At 33.9% G+C, this 14,817-nt stretch overlaps 1 protein-coding gene across 8 annotated transcripts in view; it reads left to right on the top strand.

Annotated features, from left to right (window-relative positions):
• Positions 1-14,817, top strand: part of CDC14B (cell division cycle 14B) — a 145,830-nt gene that overhangs the window by 124,027 nt on the left and 6,986 nt on the right. For 3 of the 8 annotated variants that reach the window (XM_074201436.1, XM_074201432.1, XM_074201439.1), the window contains 2 exons: positions 239-354; positions 11,594-11,710. In XM_074201436.1, the coding sequence (XP_074057537.1) occupies positions 239-354; positions 11,594-11,710 (233 nt within the window). The other 5 variants (XM_074201438.1, XM_074201433.1, XM_074201431.1 and 2 more) reach the window with 3 other exon arrangements.

Below are 14,817 nucleotides of genomic sequence, written 5' to 3'. Positions count from 1 at the left end.
TTATATGTATAAAAATAGCATTCTTGGGTAATTTTAATCACAAGTTGTATATTTTGAAAGCAACCCAACAGACTTTTTGAAATTCCATTTGTGGTTTATTCTGAAGTAAGAAGATATTTTTAAAAATTAAGTGCAAATTTGAAATAGACATTCACTTTATGACAAAGTAATAGTTGATCTTTGCTGCAGTTATAGATGCAACTTAAATCATTAGCTCAGTGTTTTTTTACTTATACAGTACAGTGGTGATGATGATGATGATGATGATGAAATAAATGGAATGACACAAGGTGATAAGCTACTTGCCCTGAAAAGTAGAAGACGGGCAAAATCAGCTACTTCAATTCCTCTAACGTAAGTCTTTTATTATTTTTTTTTTCTAGTATATGCAAAGTATATCTGTCTGTCTCTCTTTTCAGAATTTCTCCCCAATGCCACTTAAAAGTTTCAGAGTAATCAATGCATTTCAAATCAGTATATAAAAACTGTTTTTTTAATAGTAAATAGAGGTTGCCAACATCTATAAATATAGAATATTATATACCTCATTTGTTTTCTATTTCCAGGGTGTTTCCTTTTATGCTACTAAGTTTTCTGAAATCTTGGCTACCTGTATCCACCTCTTTTAACTTTGTACAAATTGGGTTTTAATTGGGTGGGGTTGTATTTGTGTGTATTTGTATTTGTTTGCATCCTCAAAAAAACTATTGAGAAAGATAGAATTTAGTCAGCTGACAGGATTCTTGCCTAAATATGGGGAAATAATGAAATGGTTTAAACTTAGTAAGATCTAAATGCAAGAAATTTCCCCTCAGAGAATCACAAAGAAGATTCTTCCATTGCTAAGGGAAGGAGACAATTTTGGTTTTTGTTTTGCATTCTGTGCAAGCAAGTAAGTTATATTGTTTGGTTCTTCTGATATAACAGAAATAATGATTAAGTTCTACTTTCTCAAAGCAATATAAGAACCCCAGTACCAAATTTTTATTCTTTCCTGGAAAGTAAAACATGAAAATAAGTAGAAGTTGAAGTCAGGACCATCATAAGCTTGTAGGCCATTTCTGATCCTTCTACTTCTAGGCTAAATAATTATCTTTTGTGGTTACCAGAGAGTGAAGAGATATGCAAGACTCGCAGGGATGCTTAAAAAAAACCACCAACATACAAGTTATTCATTATAGTCTTTCCTTGCCCATTTTTAAAATCACTACATTTTCTTTCTTTAGACCATAAACTAGCTTTAGATACAAGAAAATCAAGTTTTTCTTAATATTGGTTACATGTTAGTATTCACTAGAAAGTATAGCTATTATCCAAGTAACTACAAGAAATGTTTCATTATCATGTCATTTGGCCAGATACATACCATATAGTCTTCATCCCACAGTGAGGCTTCTGGGCAGCCTTTGCTATTCATCAAGCAGCCAGTTGCTGCAGATGTAGAAAATTCTCTGTTAACTAGAACACCTAATGGAATGATGTATTTGGAGTGGTTAAATTTTCTGATTAATTAATTCCTAATTAACTATAAATAACTTTCTTCTTTTAAATCTTATTCAAAATTGTTTTAAATGCAAAAAAAAACTATTGCCTTATTAAGTATTACTTTAATACTCCAGGGATTAAATACTTTAGGGACTAATATTTCATTGGTATGGTTTCTTTCTCCACTGATATTAATTGAAATCTCTCTCTAAAATACGAGACAGTTCTTGAGAGTTGCTGAAGCCAAAAATGCCATTGTCTTACCACTAGTCTGTTGATGAATTTCCAAACATAGCTAGATAGATAATAGACATCTAGTACCTCTCTAGGTCTGTACTTAAATCTTTTATAGCATAACAGGCCCTTTCCCCCCCAAAATTTGTGATTGCATAGGTTTTGAGAACCCAAAATTACCTCCACAATACAATGAGGATTTCAGTGAAGTATTAAATATTGTATATGATACATAATTGAATCCTTAGTGATTTTAAGGTCTCATCGTTCCATGCCTCAGTTTTTATGGTACAGTTGTGGGGAAAATATGAAATTAAGCAGAACCTATATTATCCCAGGACCTACCCAATGTTTATTTTTTTAAATGAATTTGTTGGAGTTGTTCTTTATTTCTTTTTAAATTAAAATTTTGACAAGAAGATCCACTTAATAAAGGGTTCCACTTAGGTACCAGTTAATCAGAATTGTCTGACTGTGACCCTGGATTTAATTGTACTTGTTGTCTACAAGACACAAACACATAGGGTTTAAAATACTTCCTTCCTTCTGTACCAAAGGCTGCAGGTGGAGACAGAAGACAGTCTTGTGACAGCAGAGTTGTGTGATGAAGTAAAAGAGGAGTCACTGAGTGAAAATAAAAGTGAATTGTTGGAACATTATCAAAGACCTTTCTTTCTTATAATCTTTTGTGGGGATTATGTACAGGCTACAGTGGTCATGTTCTTTTTATCTGAATGCTGTGTGTGTGGTATCCCGGGTTAACAATGAAATGGAATATATCATGGGGTAGCAGGAAACAAACAAAACCAGAAGAAAAATATTCCACAGTACTAATATCTTGTTACTTTCCCTTTTGTCAGACTGAGCATCTACCTCTATATAGATCACTTAATCCTTACTTTATCTAGATGCCTTTGGGCTTAATTCTAATTTAAATGCTCCAGAGAAATGACTCATAATGAATAGGTTCAGTCCTCTCTTTTATTTACTCCTTATCCATACTCACAAAGCCCCAGTGTCATCAGGTTTTCCCTAATTCCATTGTAGATACCAGACTCTCTTTTTGTTTTGGGAAACTGACATAAATGGAACTATACAAAATAGATTGTAAATTCCTTAGTCGCTTTAGCAATGGTTTTTCTTTGTTGGGCCTTTTTTTTTTTTAACATCTCTTATAATAATTGGCACAGTGCCCATTTGTTGAATGAATAAAGTTGTAGACCTGTTCAGAGGGAAACAAGAAAGCTGAATTACAAAATACTCTTAATCCCGTGGTTATTCTTTGTGGGTGTTCCACTTCTCAGATAACCTAAAACAAATCTTGCTTTCTACCTTGCTTCTTGCAACATTATAACCTCCTGCTTAACTCTTTTATTTCTGTTATGACCATCTCTGTTATAACCCCATTGAGAGGAAGTTTTTTTAATAATAACTTTTAGCTTAACAGAAAAGTCCTTTTCAAATAAACAAAATGGGCATCATTCTGCTGAGGCAATGAGGTACCCTGAATTGAGAATCAGGTTAAGTTCTTCTGTCATTAACTAGACATATAATTATGGGCAGTTCTCTTTGTCTATATTATTTTTATTTAATCAGCATTTTTTTTATATTAGAGCCATTTAAATTAATTGTGGGTCACCAAGAAAGGGACCAAACTTTTTGCTAATAGAGACAATACATCACAAAAACATACAAAGATTCACTGATTTGATCTATGTTATTCTGGGCCTCAGTTTCTTTTTCTATAAAATGAAGAGTGTCACTAAATGATTTCTAGAGTTCATCTCCAAGGCTATGTTGATGCTATATGGAAATTGCCTCTGCTAGGACGAATTACAACCTCTTCTGATGATGAATTCTTGTCAAATAATGTGTTAGATATTGAAAATGAGCAAAACATTCTTTCACCTTCAAGAGCTGAAAAAAAATATGAAAACAAAACAATTTTTGGGAAAAGGACACTAGCAACTGGGGGAACCAAGAAAGTCATCATGCTGTGAAGGTGAACTAAACCTTGAGGAAAAACTAGGGTATGTTAAGAGGATTAATGTATATAATAAAATTAGAAAAGATAGAGTAGAAATGTCCTAGAGAGTTGTTGAGGCATTTGGAAATTAAGTAACTTGCTCAGGGTCATATAACTAGTAAATATCAGATAGAATTTGAACTTAGTTAGTTCTTTCTTAATCTTTATATTCATTATATCAGACTTCCTCTAGGCTACAATATTCTGACTGGAAAAAAAGGTCTTTAGTTTGTACTAAAAACTATTCAATAGGAAAAAATATTAAAGAAAAAATTATATTTGTTGGTCTTAAGGGGTCACATAGACTAAGGAAAATAATATTTTGAAAAGGAAAATATTTTTATAGCTTACTGTCTAAAATGTGTATACTGGTTATTAATACATTCTCTATTTTTTTAATCCTCTTATATACAGAAGATATGTAAATTAAAAGCAAATGAGCAGTGTAAATAACCTGCCTTTTATAGAGCAACAATAACTGGGTTGCCTACTATATTCTATATTAAGCTTTTTTTTTCCAGTGGAGGAGGGATGGTGAGGAAGGGAGTTAGACCCTTTATTTCGATTGTATAACTATAACTAAAACTAGGATCAAAGTAATTATAAAATAGAATTTGTTGATTAATATTCTTTTTAAAATTAAAAAAAAATTTTAAATTTTCATTCATTTTTAAGTTACATATTTCCAAGTTACAAAATTTCCCTCCACCCTTCCTTCCCACTTCCCCTCCCCAATTAATAAAACATGACATAATTTAAGCTGAAGAGCAGGTAACATTGATTAACATTATTAGTGTATTCATAACCTCATTTCTGTACCATTCATCTCTCTCCTATATGGTGTTCTTCCTCTGAGTTGTTATTTTTCCTTCTAACCTCCAGGAATTAGTCTACTCATTTTTTTGTTGGTTCCAAATAAAATGAAAAAATTATTTATAAAAAAAATCATAACCCTATTCAACTTCCTTTATTCTTTGCCTTACTTCCCCTCCTGCCTCAACATTCCATGGGGCTAAAATTCACATTCAGCTTACTTTTTTGTTTTTGTTTTTGCTTCTGGGTTTGAACGTTTGTTCTTTTCCTCCCCCACCCCTTTCTAGATGTATCCTAGCTGTGCTGACCTCTGCACTATGTAGTATTGTCATCTGGTGGATTGTTTGTGACTGCATTCTTCCCATCCTGCTATTCTGTCTAGATGGTTTAAGAACCTAGTAACCATCAGGACCCTTTGACAGATAGCCACTGTGTAAGTGTCCCATTCCATTTCTCTACTATTACTCACTTTTGGTGTCCAGTATGTTTCTCATGATGCATGTGTTTATTCATATTCCCCCTCTCCTGGCTTTATTGAAAAGGTTAATTTTATTTGCATTTCTTTTAAAGATTCTTTTGCATGGTAGTGAAAACTGTTCATGTCAACTATTTTGAAGGCATTAATAGCATATAGAACTTTAAAAAGATCCATCTTTTGACTTTGTCTTAGAAATAAATTAGAATATAAATTGATGAAATAAAAAATGACAGCAATAATTTGTTTCATCTGATACTCTTCAAATGAAGTTAGTTTTGATTTTGATGTCTATTTGCATTTGCAATTTCTCTTAGAGAACTTATTCTTTATGTACTTTGAATTCAATGAGAAGAATTTTCTGGTTTTTTTTTAATGATGTTTGGCGTCCTCTATTCTTAACCTTTAAAAATCTGTTATCTAGACATAATGACAATTTAGTCTTTTGGCCATGCAGCAGCCTCAATGTTTTCTCTGTTTTGTTTTATTTTTTCTTTCTCATTCTAAATGTTCTATTACCCCTCATTTTGGGAACTGCAAACTCAACGCTTTCTGTCAAATCAAAGTAAGAAGGAAAGAAGATTGACAGAAGCAAGATGCATAGGGTTGTTTGAGTGAAGATGATTGCTGCTTTCTCCATCTGTCCCCATCCCTGTGCCACCACCATCCATACTACCCAAACTTCCATAAAAAAGGTTCTTAAAGATATGTTATTGGAGTAAGCATTCACTTGGAAAATTAGTCATCAGAAGGAAAGTCAAGTCAATGAAGAGGCTAGACTTATTGGTTACAGAAGAATAATGTGTGAAGGAAAAATATCTAAGAAGTTAGAAGTTATCTCCTGTTTTCAAGTCAGGATTTCTGTTTTGTCCCAATTTGAGCTTAACTAAGAGGCTATAAAAGATGACCAATATCTTCTGCCCTACAGATGATGTAGAAACCTGCTTCAACCAAGGGTAAAATCTGGTATTCAATGGGCTCTTAGTATATAGCTTTAAAGGACTGGATTTCCACTCGAAATTCTAATTTTCAGAATTTTATATCTTGAAAAATCCATTTCTCCCCAATGATTCTTCAGGGGGAGAAACTCTCTCTTGTATTCTCTTGTATTCTTGCTTATGACATTTTCCTGAACATAATATTACTGCAGTTCACACAGTTATGAGGTTATACACCTGTCAGATTTTCCTTTTAGAGTTTTTTCTTTTTGTGCTTAGCAGACTGTAAGACTTCAGCTTATTTGTTAATTCTTCAAGGATTGGTTTGTTTGAAAGAGTTCACAAATTATTTAACTTTTAACATTTATGTCCACTAAGGAGAATGAGCAGTTAATGGACATATTAACCTTTCTCAGTTAGCCCCTAAAGTAGATAGTGGGATATAGGGAACAAGTCACAACATTTAAATTATCATTAGAGAGACTTGATGAGAGTTCATCTTGGAAGATCCTTCTTAGTATCTTCTTGACCTCTTTAACCATTCCTGACTAGACTAATTTCAAACTATCTAGAGTGCCTTATTTTGGAATTCTAATGTTAATTTTACAGACAACTTCATTCCTTGCTTTTATTTATTCCATTTTGCATGTAGATAGGATATAAGCTATTTTTGTAGGAGATAGACAGAAAGCAAAAGAAATAGTTTTGTTGTCATCGTTATCTTTTCGTGTTCATCATTGGTCTTATTCTCCCTTCAATAGTTACTTATCTGTAAGGCAAGAGTGAGACACTAGGGTTGGAGCTCTTGTTGATGCTAACTTGGACACATACTACAAATGAGACTCTTTGACCAAATCAAAGTAACCTCTTGGAAACTGATTGAAATGTATATAGCATTGAATGTATATAGGTTTGCAAAGTACTTTCCCTTACATTTGAACCTCACAAAAGCCTACAAGGAGGCATGACAGGTACATTGAAGAAAATGACTTCTGAGTAATTGAGTTGTCCAGGTTCACTCAAATAGAAAGCATCAAAGAGGGGTTTGACTAGACCTTCTTATTCTAAATCTAGTACTTTGTCTCTTTCATGGTTGTTTTTTAAACTTGAAAGTGCATTGGGATTTACTTTTTATAAGACTTGTACTAAAGTTTTTTAGCTTTGCTAAATGTGGGCTTTCTTTGTTTTGTTCTTATGTGATATCTCTTTTCACATTTGTTTCCAACAGTTGCTTGCTTTGGGGATCAAAAGAGGGTAAGGGATCAAAATTGCATCATTCTGTTATCTGTTGGCTCTAGAGTTCTGAAATAGACAGTGTTGACTGACACAGCTGTCTTCTCACCATCTTCATGGCAGATGAGGTTATTTGATTCCATCAGTAACATAGCTACTGTTTTCTGATAGGTAATTTTTTTGTAAATAGCAAACTGGTATCTAGCATGTTTAAAAATTAGGATAGAGGATTGAACCAGTGCATAATTATTGATAGAAATAATTCTCTTTTAGCTGCAGAGTAGAAACTCATGCAATCAGGGTCAGAACCAGTACTATGTGTCAGAGATGAGAATTGAACCTAGACCTTTCTGGCTTCAAGAGCAGTTCTTTATCCACTAAACCACATTGCAGAGATTGGGATAAATAAGATAGGTCCTTAATAGGAAAATCATATATGTGGCATGCATAGATTACCAGTTTTCAATGAATTTGAACAGAAGAAAATGCCTCTAAAACTATATTGACTATAACTTGATCTTTCTTTGATTCAAAGGATAGGCACTTAAGGAACTTGGATTACATTAAGATCTTCTTGAACATTATATATATGGTTGTTCAGAAATTTCTGGTGTTTCAGTTTAGTTCAGTGAAGTAGCAGATTCACCATTTCTTTCCATGCTGTTGAACATATATGAGTATATTAAGGTTACCAAACAGTGGAAAGAATAGCCAGGTGGATGAGACCCGTGAAGGTGATTTCACCTTCACATTAAATATTCATTTTGTGGCATGAAAGGCACTGTGTTCTTTGCCTTTCAGACTGGCAAAGTCTAAAGTTTGCATTGACAAATGCTCAAAAAAATGAGAACCAGTGAGAAGGGCATTGTAAATAAAAGTCATGAAAAACAGAATTATGAAGAATTTGACAGTGGGGGGGGAGAAGGAAGTATACCTGAAAGGAACTATAATTAATGAAGCAATGTCAGTGGCTTGATTTGAGAGATGAAGAGAATAAAATAAAAACAGTTTTTCATCAAATTATGCTACCTTTTGGAAAGTAATGTAAAACATGATAGGTGCTTGGAGGAAATTCAACAATGGGTTATGACCCAGACCCTGCCCTCATTAATCTTATAGTCTAGTAAGGGAGTATTAACATATACACAATTAAATGTAATTCAAAATGAAGCATATATATATATCAGGAAACAGTATCTTGAGGGAATAAAAGTCATTGCCAATTGAGAGGAACAGAGGAGGCTTCTTGGAAGTGATATTTGACTTTAGCTATAAAAGGCTTACAGTAGACCAGTATAGATGGGGGTAAATAAGGATTTCCATTTCAGGCTTAAGAACAACAAGAACAAAAGTTTGGAGGCAAAAAAAATTACTGGAGTTGTGTAGGGACAGAAACTAAGCTGGGCTACATCAATAGCATCAAAAGCAAGACTGCAAAGGAGTCTTGATTTTATTCAGCAGACAATAAAGGAGTCATGAGAGAATGAGTCAATAAGATCTATCATATATATAAAACAAGCTCTATGCACAAGGAAGATTACTCTGGCAGTAATAGGAATGGATCAAAAGGGGAAGACAATGGGACCAGAAAGATTAAGAGGTTAATTTCAAAGGTAGGACATTGCCAATGAGTTGGGGAGGAATTGAGTATTCAAGAGATTGTAGAGATAATAGATGTTGGAGTTTAAGGAAAAAAGATGAGTGATACATGACTCTAAGGAGAACTAATTTTGATGTATTCTGTTTCTTCTCACTTCATTGATCTACAGTAAATTCCAAATTCTGTGAGGATGAAAATTCATATAATGTGGTGGTATTTAGCACAATGCCTAGCTCAATAAGTGCTTAATAGATGTTTCATAGATTGATTGCTGGTTGGTTGAATTCACCAAATGAACTCACTTTGGAAAGCCAGGAATCTTTTTTCCAACATGATTCAAAACTTTCATTATTCTTTTGACACACTTGTATTACTTTACATAAGCAGGTGAATGAATGAACAATGGTTTTATCTGTCTTATTATGATTCTACATCCTGGGTTCTTTTTTTTTTCTGGAACATTTAACCGAGGTGATTCCAGATCAATTGATGGTAGTTACTGGCTAATTCGTTAATAATTCATCTCCCTCAGGACTGAGAGAGAGATATTTTAACAACCGTTTGAATGTTTAAAGGATGATTTCATGCTCCCTTCTCCATTAAAAGCAAAACAGCTTTCCACACCATCAAATATGTTAGTCCTGTTCTGGAAATCTGTCAAGAAAAAGGCATGATTTTTCTGTTATGGTCTTGGCACAGTAATGGAATGAATGATAATTAATCCCTGAGAAGCTCTTCCAGCTTTCTAATGATTCTGGGATAAGCATAGCATACATGCTGTCAGCTGTAGCAGTGGAAATCTGTCTTTTGGTTGATTAGTTACCCTGTTGGTCTGCTTTGCACCATAGTTAAAGAAGTGTTAACATTGTAGGAGTTCATCTTTCCTGGGTCATAAAGGGACAAATTGCCTTTGCTTAAGTATTAAACACAGCCACAGAAACCATCAGATTCATAACTTGTCCTTAAGTTGGAATTGAATTCTGCTATACCTCAGGATCATTAAATTATAAGGAATTATTTGTTTTTGTCATTATTATTATTCCTGCAGAATTAATTGGAGGAGAGGAAATGATAGAATTTATTCTTAGGATTGAGGAAGGTATTCTGACTAGTAGTCATTGCTCGGCAAAGAAAATAATTTTTAAAAGTATAATAATCCAGAGAGGCAGCATGGCACAGAGAGCTGACCTCAAGTTCAAGGTTCATCTCAGGCAAGTCATTTAATTTCTAAGCACCCCAGGCAACTTTCCTGAAGACTATAAATTGCAGAGAAGGTGCTGATCTAAATAGGAGTTTCCTTACTTAGAGTTTTCTATGCCTTTAAAATTACATGTCCAATCCAGATACAGATCTTATATTTTATATATATTTATAATCTTGCAAATTATCATCATTATGGGACAATATCATATGAATGCACAAATGGGAAAAAAATTTTTTGCCCAGTCAATCCAAGTTCTGCTGTTGTTAAACATTAGTATTTGAGCTGAGCCACTTGATGGACTTGGATATTTAGATTTTTTAAAATGTAATTGAGGTCTTAAAGTCCATTGGTATGGGATTCTCAACTTATGAAGGAAATGAATGTCATGAGGGGCAAAGGAGAAGGGGCTCAAAATCACTTTCTCTTCTTCTCTGAGTCACTATTCCATTCTTTATTGTTGCCTTTCAACAATAATGTGAAACAAATGGTTTATTCCTCTTATTAAATGTAAACTTTACCTAGGTATAACATTTTTTATTTTTATTTGCTTTTAAACTGTGTTACCTTGATATTATATATATATATGTATATATATACATATATATATATACATACATACATACATATGAGAGAGAGAGAGAGAGAGAGAGAGAGAGAGAGAGAGAGAGAGAGAGAGAGAGAGAGAGAGAATATGACTTCGTGAATAAGAAAGCTGATCTGAAAGTCCGGAAGACCTAAGTTCAAGGTCTGGTTCTGACATACTGGTTGTATAATCTTGGGCAAGTCACTTAACCTGTCAGTGATCTAAGCAACCCTCTAAGACTTAGTTACAGAGAAGGTGCCCCACCTGCTTTGGAAAAAAGGATTTCTCTGACCTGGAAATTGCACGTGTGTGTGTGTGTGTGTGTGTGTGTGTGTGTGTGTGTGTGTGTGTGTGTGTATGTGTGTACACACATAGGCAATTGAACATTTATTTCACTGCAAACTTGGAGGCATAGTAACAGATGTGCTATAATTCATACTGTGCTCAAATTTGAGAATGGGTATTAATGTTGTGAAAAGGCATCCTTATTTAAGGACCACAGCCAGAAAAGTTAATAACTAACTCTATGTTGAGTTGTCTCCTACTGTTTGTCCTTGAATAGATTATTGCCTGCTGGACCTTGATTTCTGATTTTTCAAAACTGAAATCCAGTTAGGCATTAGAAGTTGTGTTACCTTTAGATACATAGGGGAACTTTTTCTTTTTTTTTTTTTTTTTTTGGTAGTTGATTTAAAAGTCAAAGGCTCATCCAGATTCCCCAAAGCACACACTAGATTTAATCCTGGTATTTCTCTCCCGAGTTTAATCCTGATATTTCTCTCCTGAGAAGGGGAGATTACTAGACAAAACAGAACACATCAAGAATGCCTTTGATTACAGAGGACATATGCTACAAAACATGCTTCAGCATCTGTGAACAAATTTATTTCTGGAAACATGTCAATCTATAATGAAAATGTTTTATTCTGGAATAAAATGGCTTCTGCAAACAATTTGAAAACAATTACAGTTCATATGATTTTATTTTTTCCAACTTTTCAGAGTTATTCTTCAGTCCAGTGTTCAGAACAGTAAAACATCTGAACCTAACATTTCTGACAGTTCAGGCATTTTTCAAAGAACTACCAGATCTGCTGCAAGAAAAAGCAGTTTTAAAAGGTGAGGAAAGAATCTTACCTTTCTACAAAGATTCATGTTTTGTTTTTTAGCACAGTTTTTTGGACCATCTCTGTCCACTACAGGAATTGGAGTTTACCATTGGAGAGAGTAGATTCTTTTCTTCTTAAATGTACTATGAATTTATTTCTGGACCTTTTATCACTATGTCATGCTTTGATTTAGCCATTGTTGATTCTAGACACTAGACATTTTGAGCTCTTGTTCTTGACAGGTTAAAAAAGTTAAGAATTGCTGTTCTTGTCATCCATGAGTTCTTGTCAAATGATCTCAGAGCTCCTTCATATGATTTGGAAGAACTCCTTCCACATCTGATAGTCCAAATCATTGGGAAAGCTGTCGTGGGCAATTATGATGAAATATGTCACCAACTACATTTTCTTACTTTCTCATCTTCCTGTAATGAAAAATGAACTTTGTAACCAAATTAATGTAATATATCCAAATCATTTATCCCATGTAGGCTTTATGTTTAACAAACTCCTACAAGTATTGTTATTAAAGTTTCCTTTGGGAGAAAAAGAAGGAATAGACTGAGAAGACAGAGGCGGTGAAGTGGAAATAGGATTCATTCTGAAGAAAATAATCTAGCTTCAGATCTTGTTTCTACAATTTAAAAACTCTGTAATCTTGGATCAGTCACTCAGTATATTTGTGCTTCAGCTTTCTCATTTGTCAAATGATGATAAATGAGACTTGCATGATTTTTTTTTCAATTAGAGAGTGATCATAAAGCTCAAATGAGATAACTGCATTTTTGTAAACTATAAAGTTCTATATAATGACCCCTCTTAGGTGCTTTTTTTTTGGTTACTCTCATTATTTTTGAGCTGTGCACATGGTTTTTTCCTTTAGTAATCAGAGATAATCTATTCCAACTTTTTTCATATTTTATAGATAAAAATGGAACCAATGGAGATTAAAGACTTTACCCATAATCACATAGTGGCAGAGTGGGATTTGAACTCAGACCCTCTTAATTCCAGTGCTCTATCCAGTACTCCAAATGTCCCAGCTTTTTCATTTTATATAGCATTCCCCTTCTTGGATTGAATATGTACCAAAAAGCCATATCAGCAAAGAGAGAAAATATGCTAACTATAAAGTGAAGTTAAAATTCTAAAGAATATCTCTGTAGCAAGATCCTAATCCTAACTCTAATTCTTTGCCAAATCATGGGGAAATTCAAGATACAGACTTGTTTATGAAAAGGCAAATATCACAAACCTCACAAGTGCAGCATTGAAACCAACTCTTACAAAGCAACAAATATCTACATAATGCTAACCAAAATAACTTTTTCATACACATTTAAGGATGGTAATGTAGGAAAGAAGAAGAAGCACTGCTGAGTGGCAGAGTCAACTTTAGGATTGAGATAATTTGCTTTTTTAGCACCTACTTTTTTTTATTTGCAAGGCAAATGGGGTTAAGTGGCTTGCCCAAGGCCACACAGCTAGGTAATTATTAAATGTCTGAGGTCAAATTTGAACTCAGGTACTCCTGACTCCAGGGCCGGTGCTTTATCCACTGCGCCACCTAGCCGCCCTTAGCACCTACTTCTAAAAATATACTGCATTGCGTATTTAACCTCTCAGAATTCCCAAGCAGTTTAGCTTCTGATGATTATTTCAAAGCTTTTTTTTCCCAAAATGTTTAGGGATATGCTTTTCCCCACTACCTTTAGAGGAACTGAAAAACTCATTGTCCAGATAAAGAATGTACTGATATATCTTAAGTTTGTCATGGGGGTCAAGGAATGTTGTAAATATTTTTTTCTTTTAGATGTACTTGGGCATTTGATAGAAGCCAGGGTTTTATACTCCTCTAAAGGTGCTTTTGTTTGGATAATGTCTTCTAGGTTTACAATGAACTAGAACCCAAGGCTCTGGCTCAAGACTAGAGCTCTGCTACAATGCATTTGGTAGTTGGCTGTATATTGGATATCTGCCACCTTCATCCAGCGCTTTTCTATTCCTTTCACATCCTTAGCCTTTTGGAGAATTCTGTGGTGGTCCAGACCTGTCCTTGCTGGTGGAGGAAGTTCCTGAGCAAATTTTGAGGACTCAGAATGCATAATTTTGATAGGACTTGAAACAACCACTTTGGAAGAATGAATTTACAGCATGTTTAGATGGCACAGTGCATGCAGTGTGTTATTAATTTGAATGGCTATGAGAAAGATTTCAAGTTACCCAAACCTGCATAGAAAGAGATTTGGGGTAATAGGGGAATAGAATAGATAGGAGGAATTATGTTCTTCATTTTAGTAGAGTTCAGAATAGCTAAGGTAGGAATTTTCAAGTATTGAGTCTGTTTTAAATATTCAGTTTATTATAAAAATCATACCCTGCTCTTTCCTTGGTGTTTTAAGTAGCTTCCTCAGGGCCTGAAGATTGTACTAATAGTTATGACTGTAAGGCTTTCTCTTGATACTGTTTTTCATGTGTTTATATCTATGGGTGCTCTGCCTCCATAGTAATTCTGTCATTTACTTCACTGATATGCTTTTCTTTATGAAGTGGTTTCCTGCTCAGATGTTCTATAAGCACTCTCATTGAAATTCCTAAAAAAGACTTCCTATTGGTTTCATTCAGGTTGCAGGGTTTTACAACTTTAGAATTTCTGGTTATTCTGAGTAGACATCAAAATACATCTGGTTTTAACAGTCTAATATCATTAGCTTGTTCAGAAGGTTGTGAGTATTGAATCTTGGCAAAGTCAGTAGAACACTTTAAAGTTTACTCCAGTAACAAATCTGATGACTTAGACCCAACAGGGTGAGCTATGAAAAGAGAGCCAAATAAAAGCCATTCTAGTGGAAATTAATATGTATATATAGAATCTGTTCTTTCCATGACAAGATTTAAACTTTAAAATGCTCCAGTTAAAGCATTTGGTTTTTATGAATTTTTTTTTGCTTTTAAATTTTTTGTTATATTGCATTTAAGGAGATGGAGTGAGATGGATCAGAAGAATCTAGGAAATGATTTGTTCTTCAATAGTTCATTTCTTTATGGAGTAATCAAACCATACCTTTCTGTCCTTTCAGAAGGATGGTATAGCATATTCTAATACTATTCCATAAA

Source organism: Macrotis lagotis, chromosome X, assembly GCF_037893015.1.
Source record: "Macrotis lagotis isolate mMagLag1 chromosome X, bilby.v1.9.chrom.fasta, whole genome shotgun sequence".
Lineage (NCBI taxonomy): Eukaryota > Metazoa > Chordata > Mammalia > Peramelemorphia > Peramelidae > Macrotis > Macrotis lagotis.
This window is presented reverse-complemented; position numbering and strand designations above follow the sequence as displayed.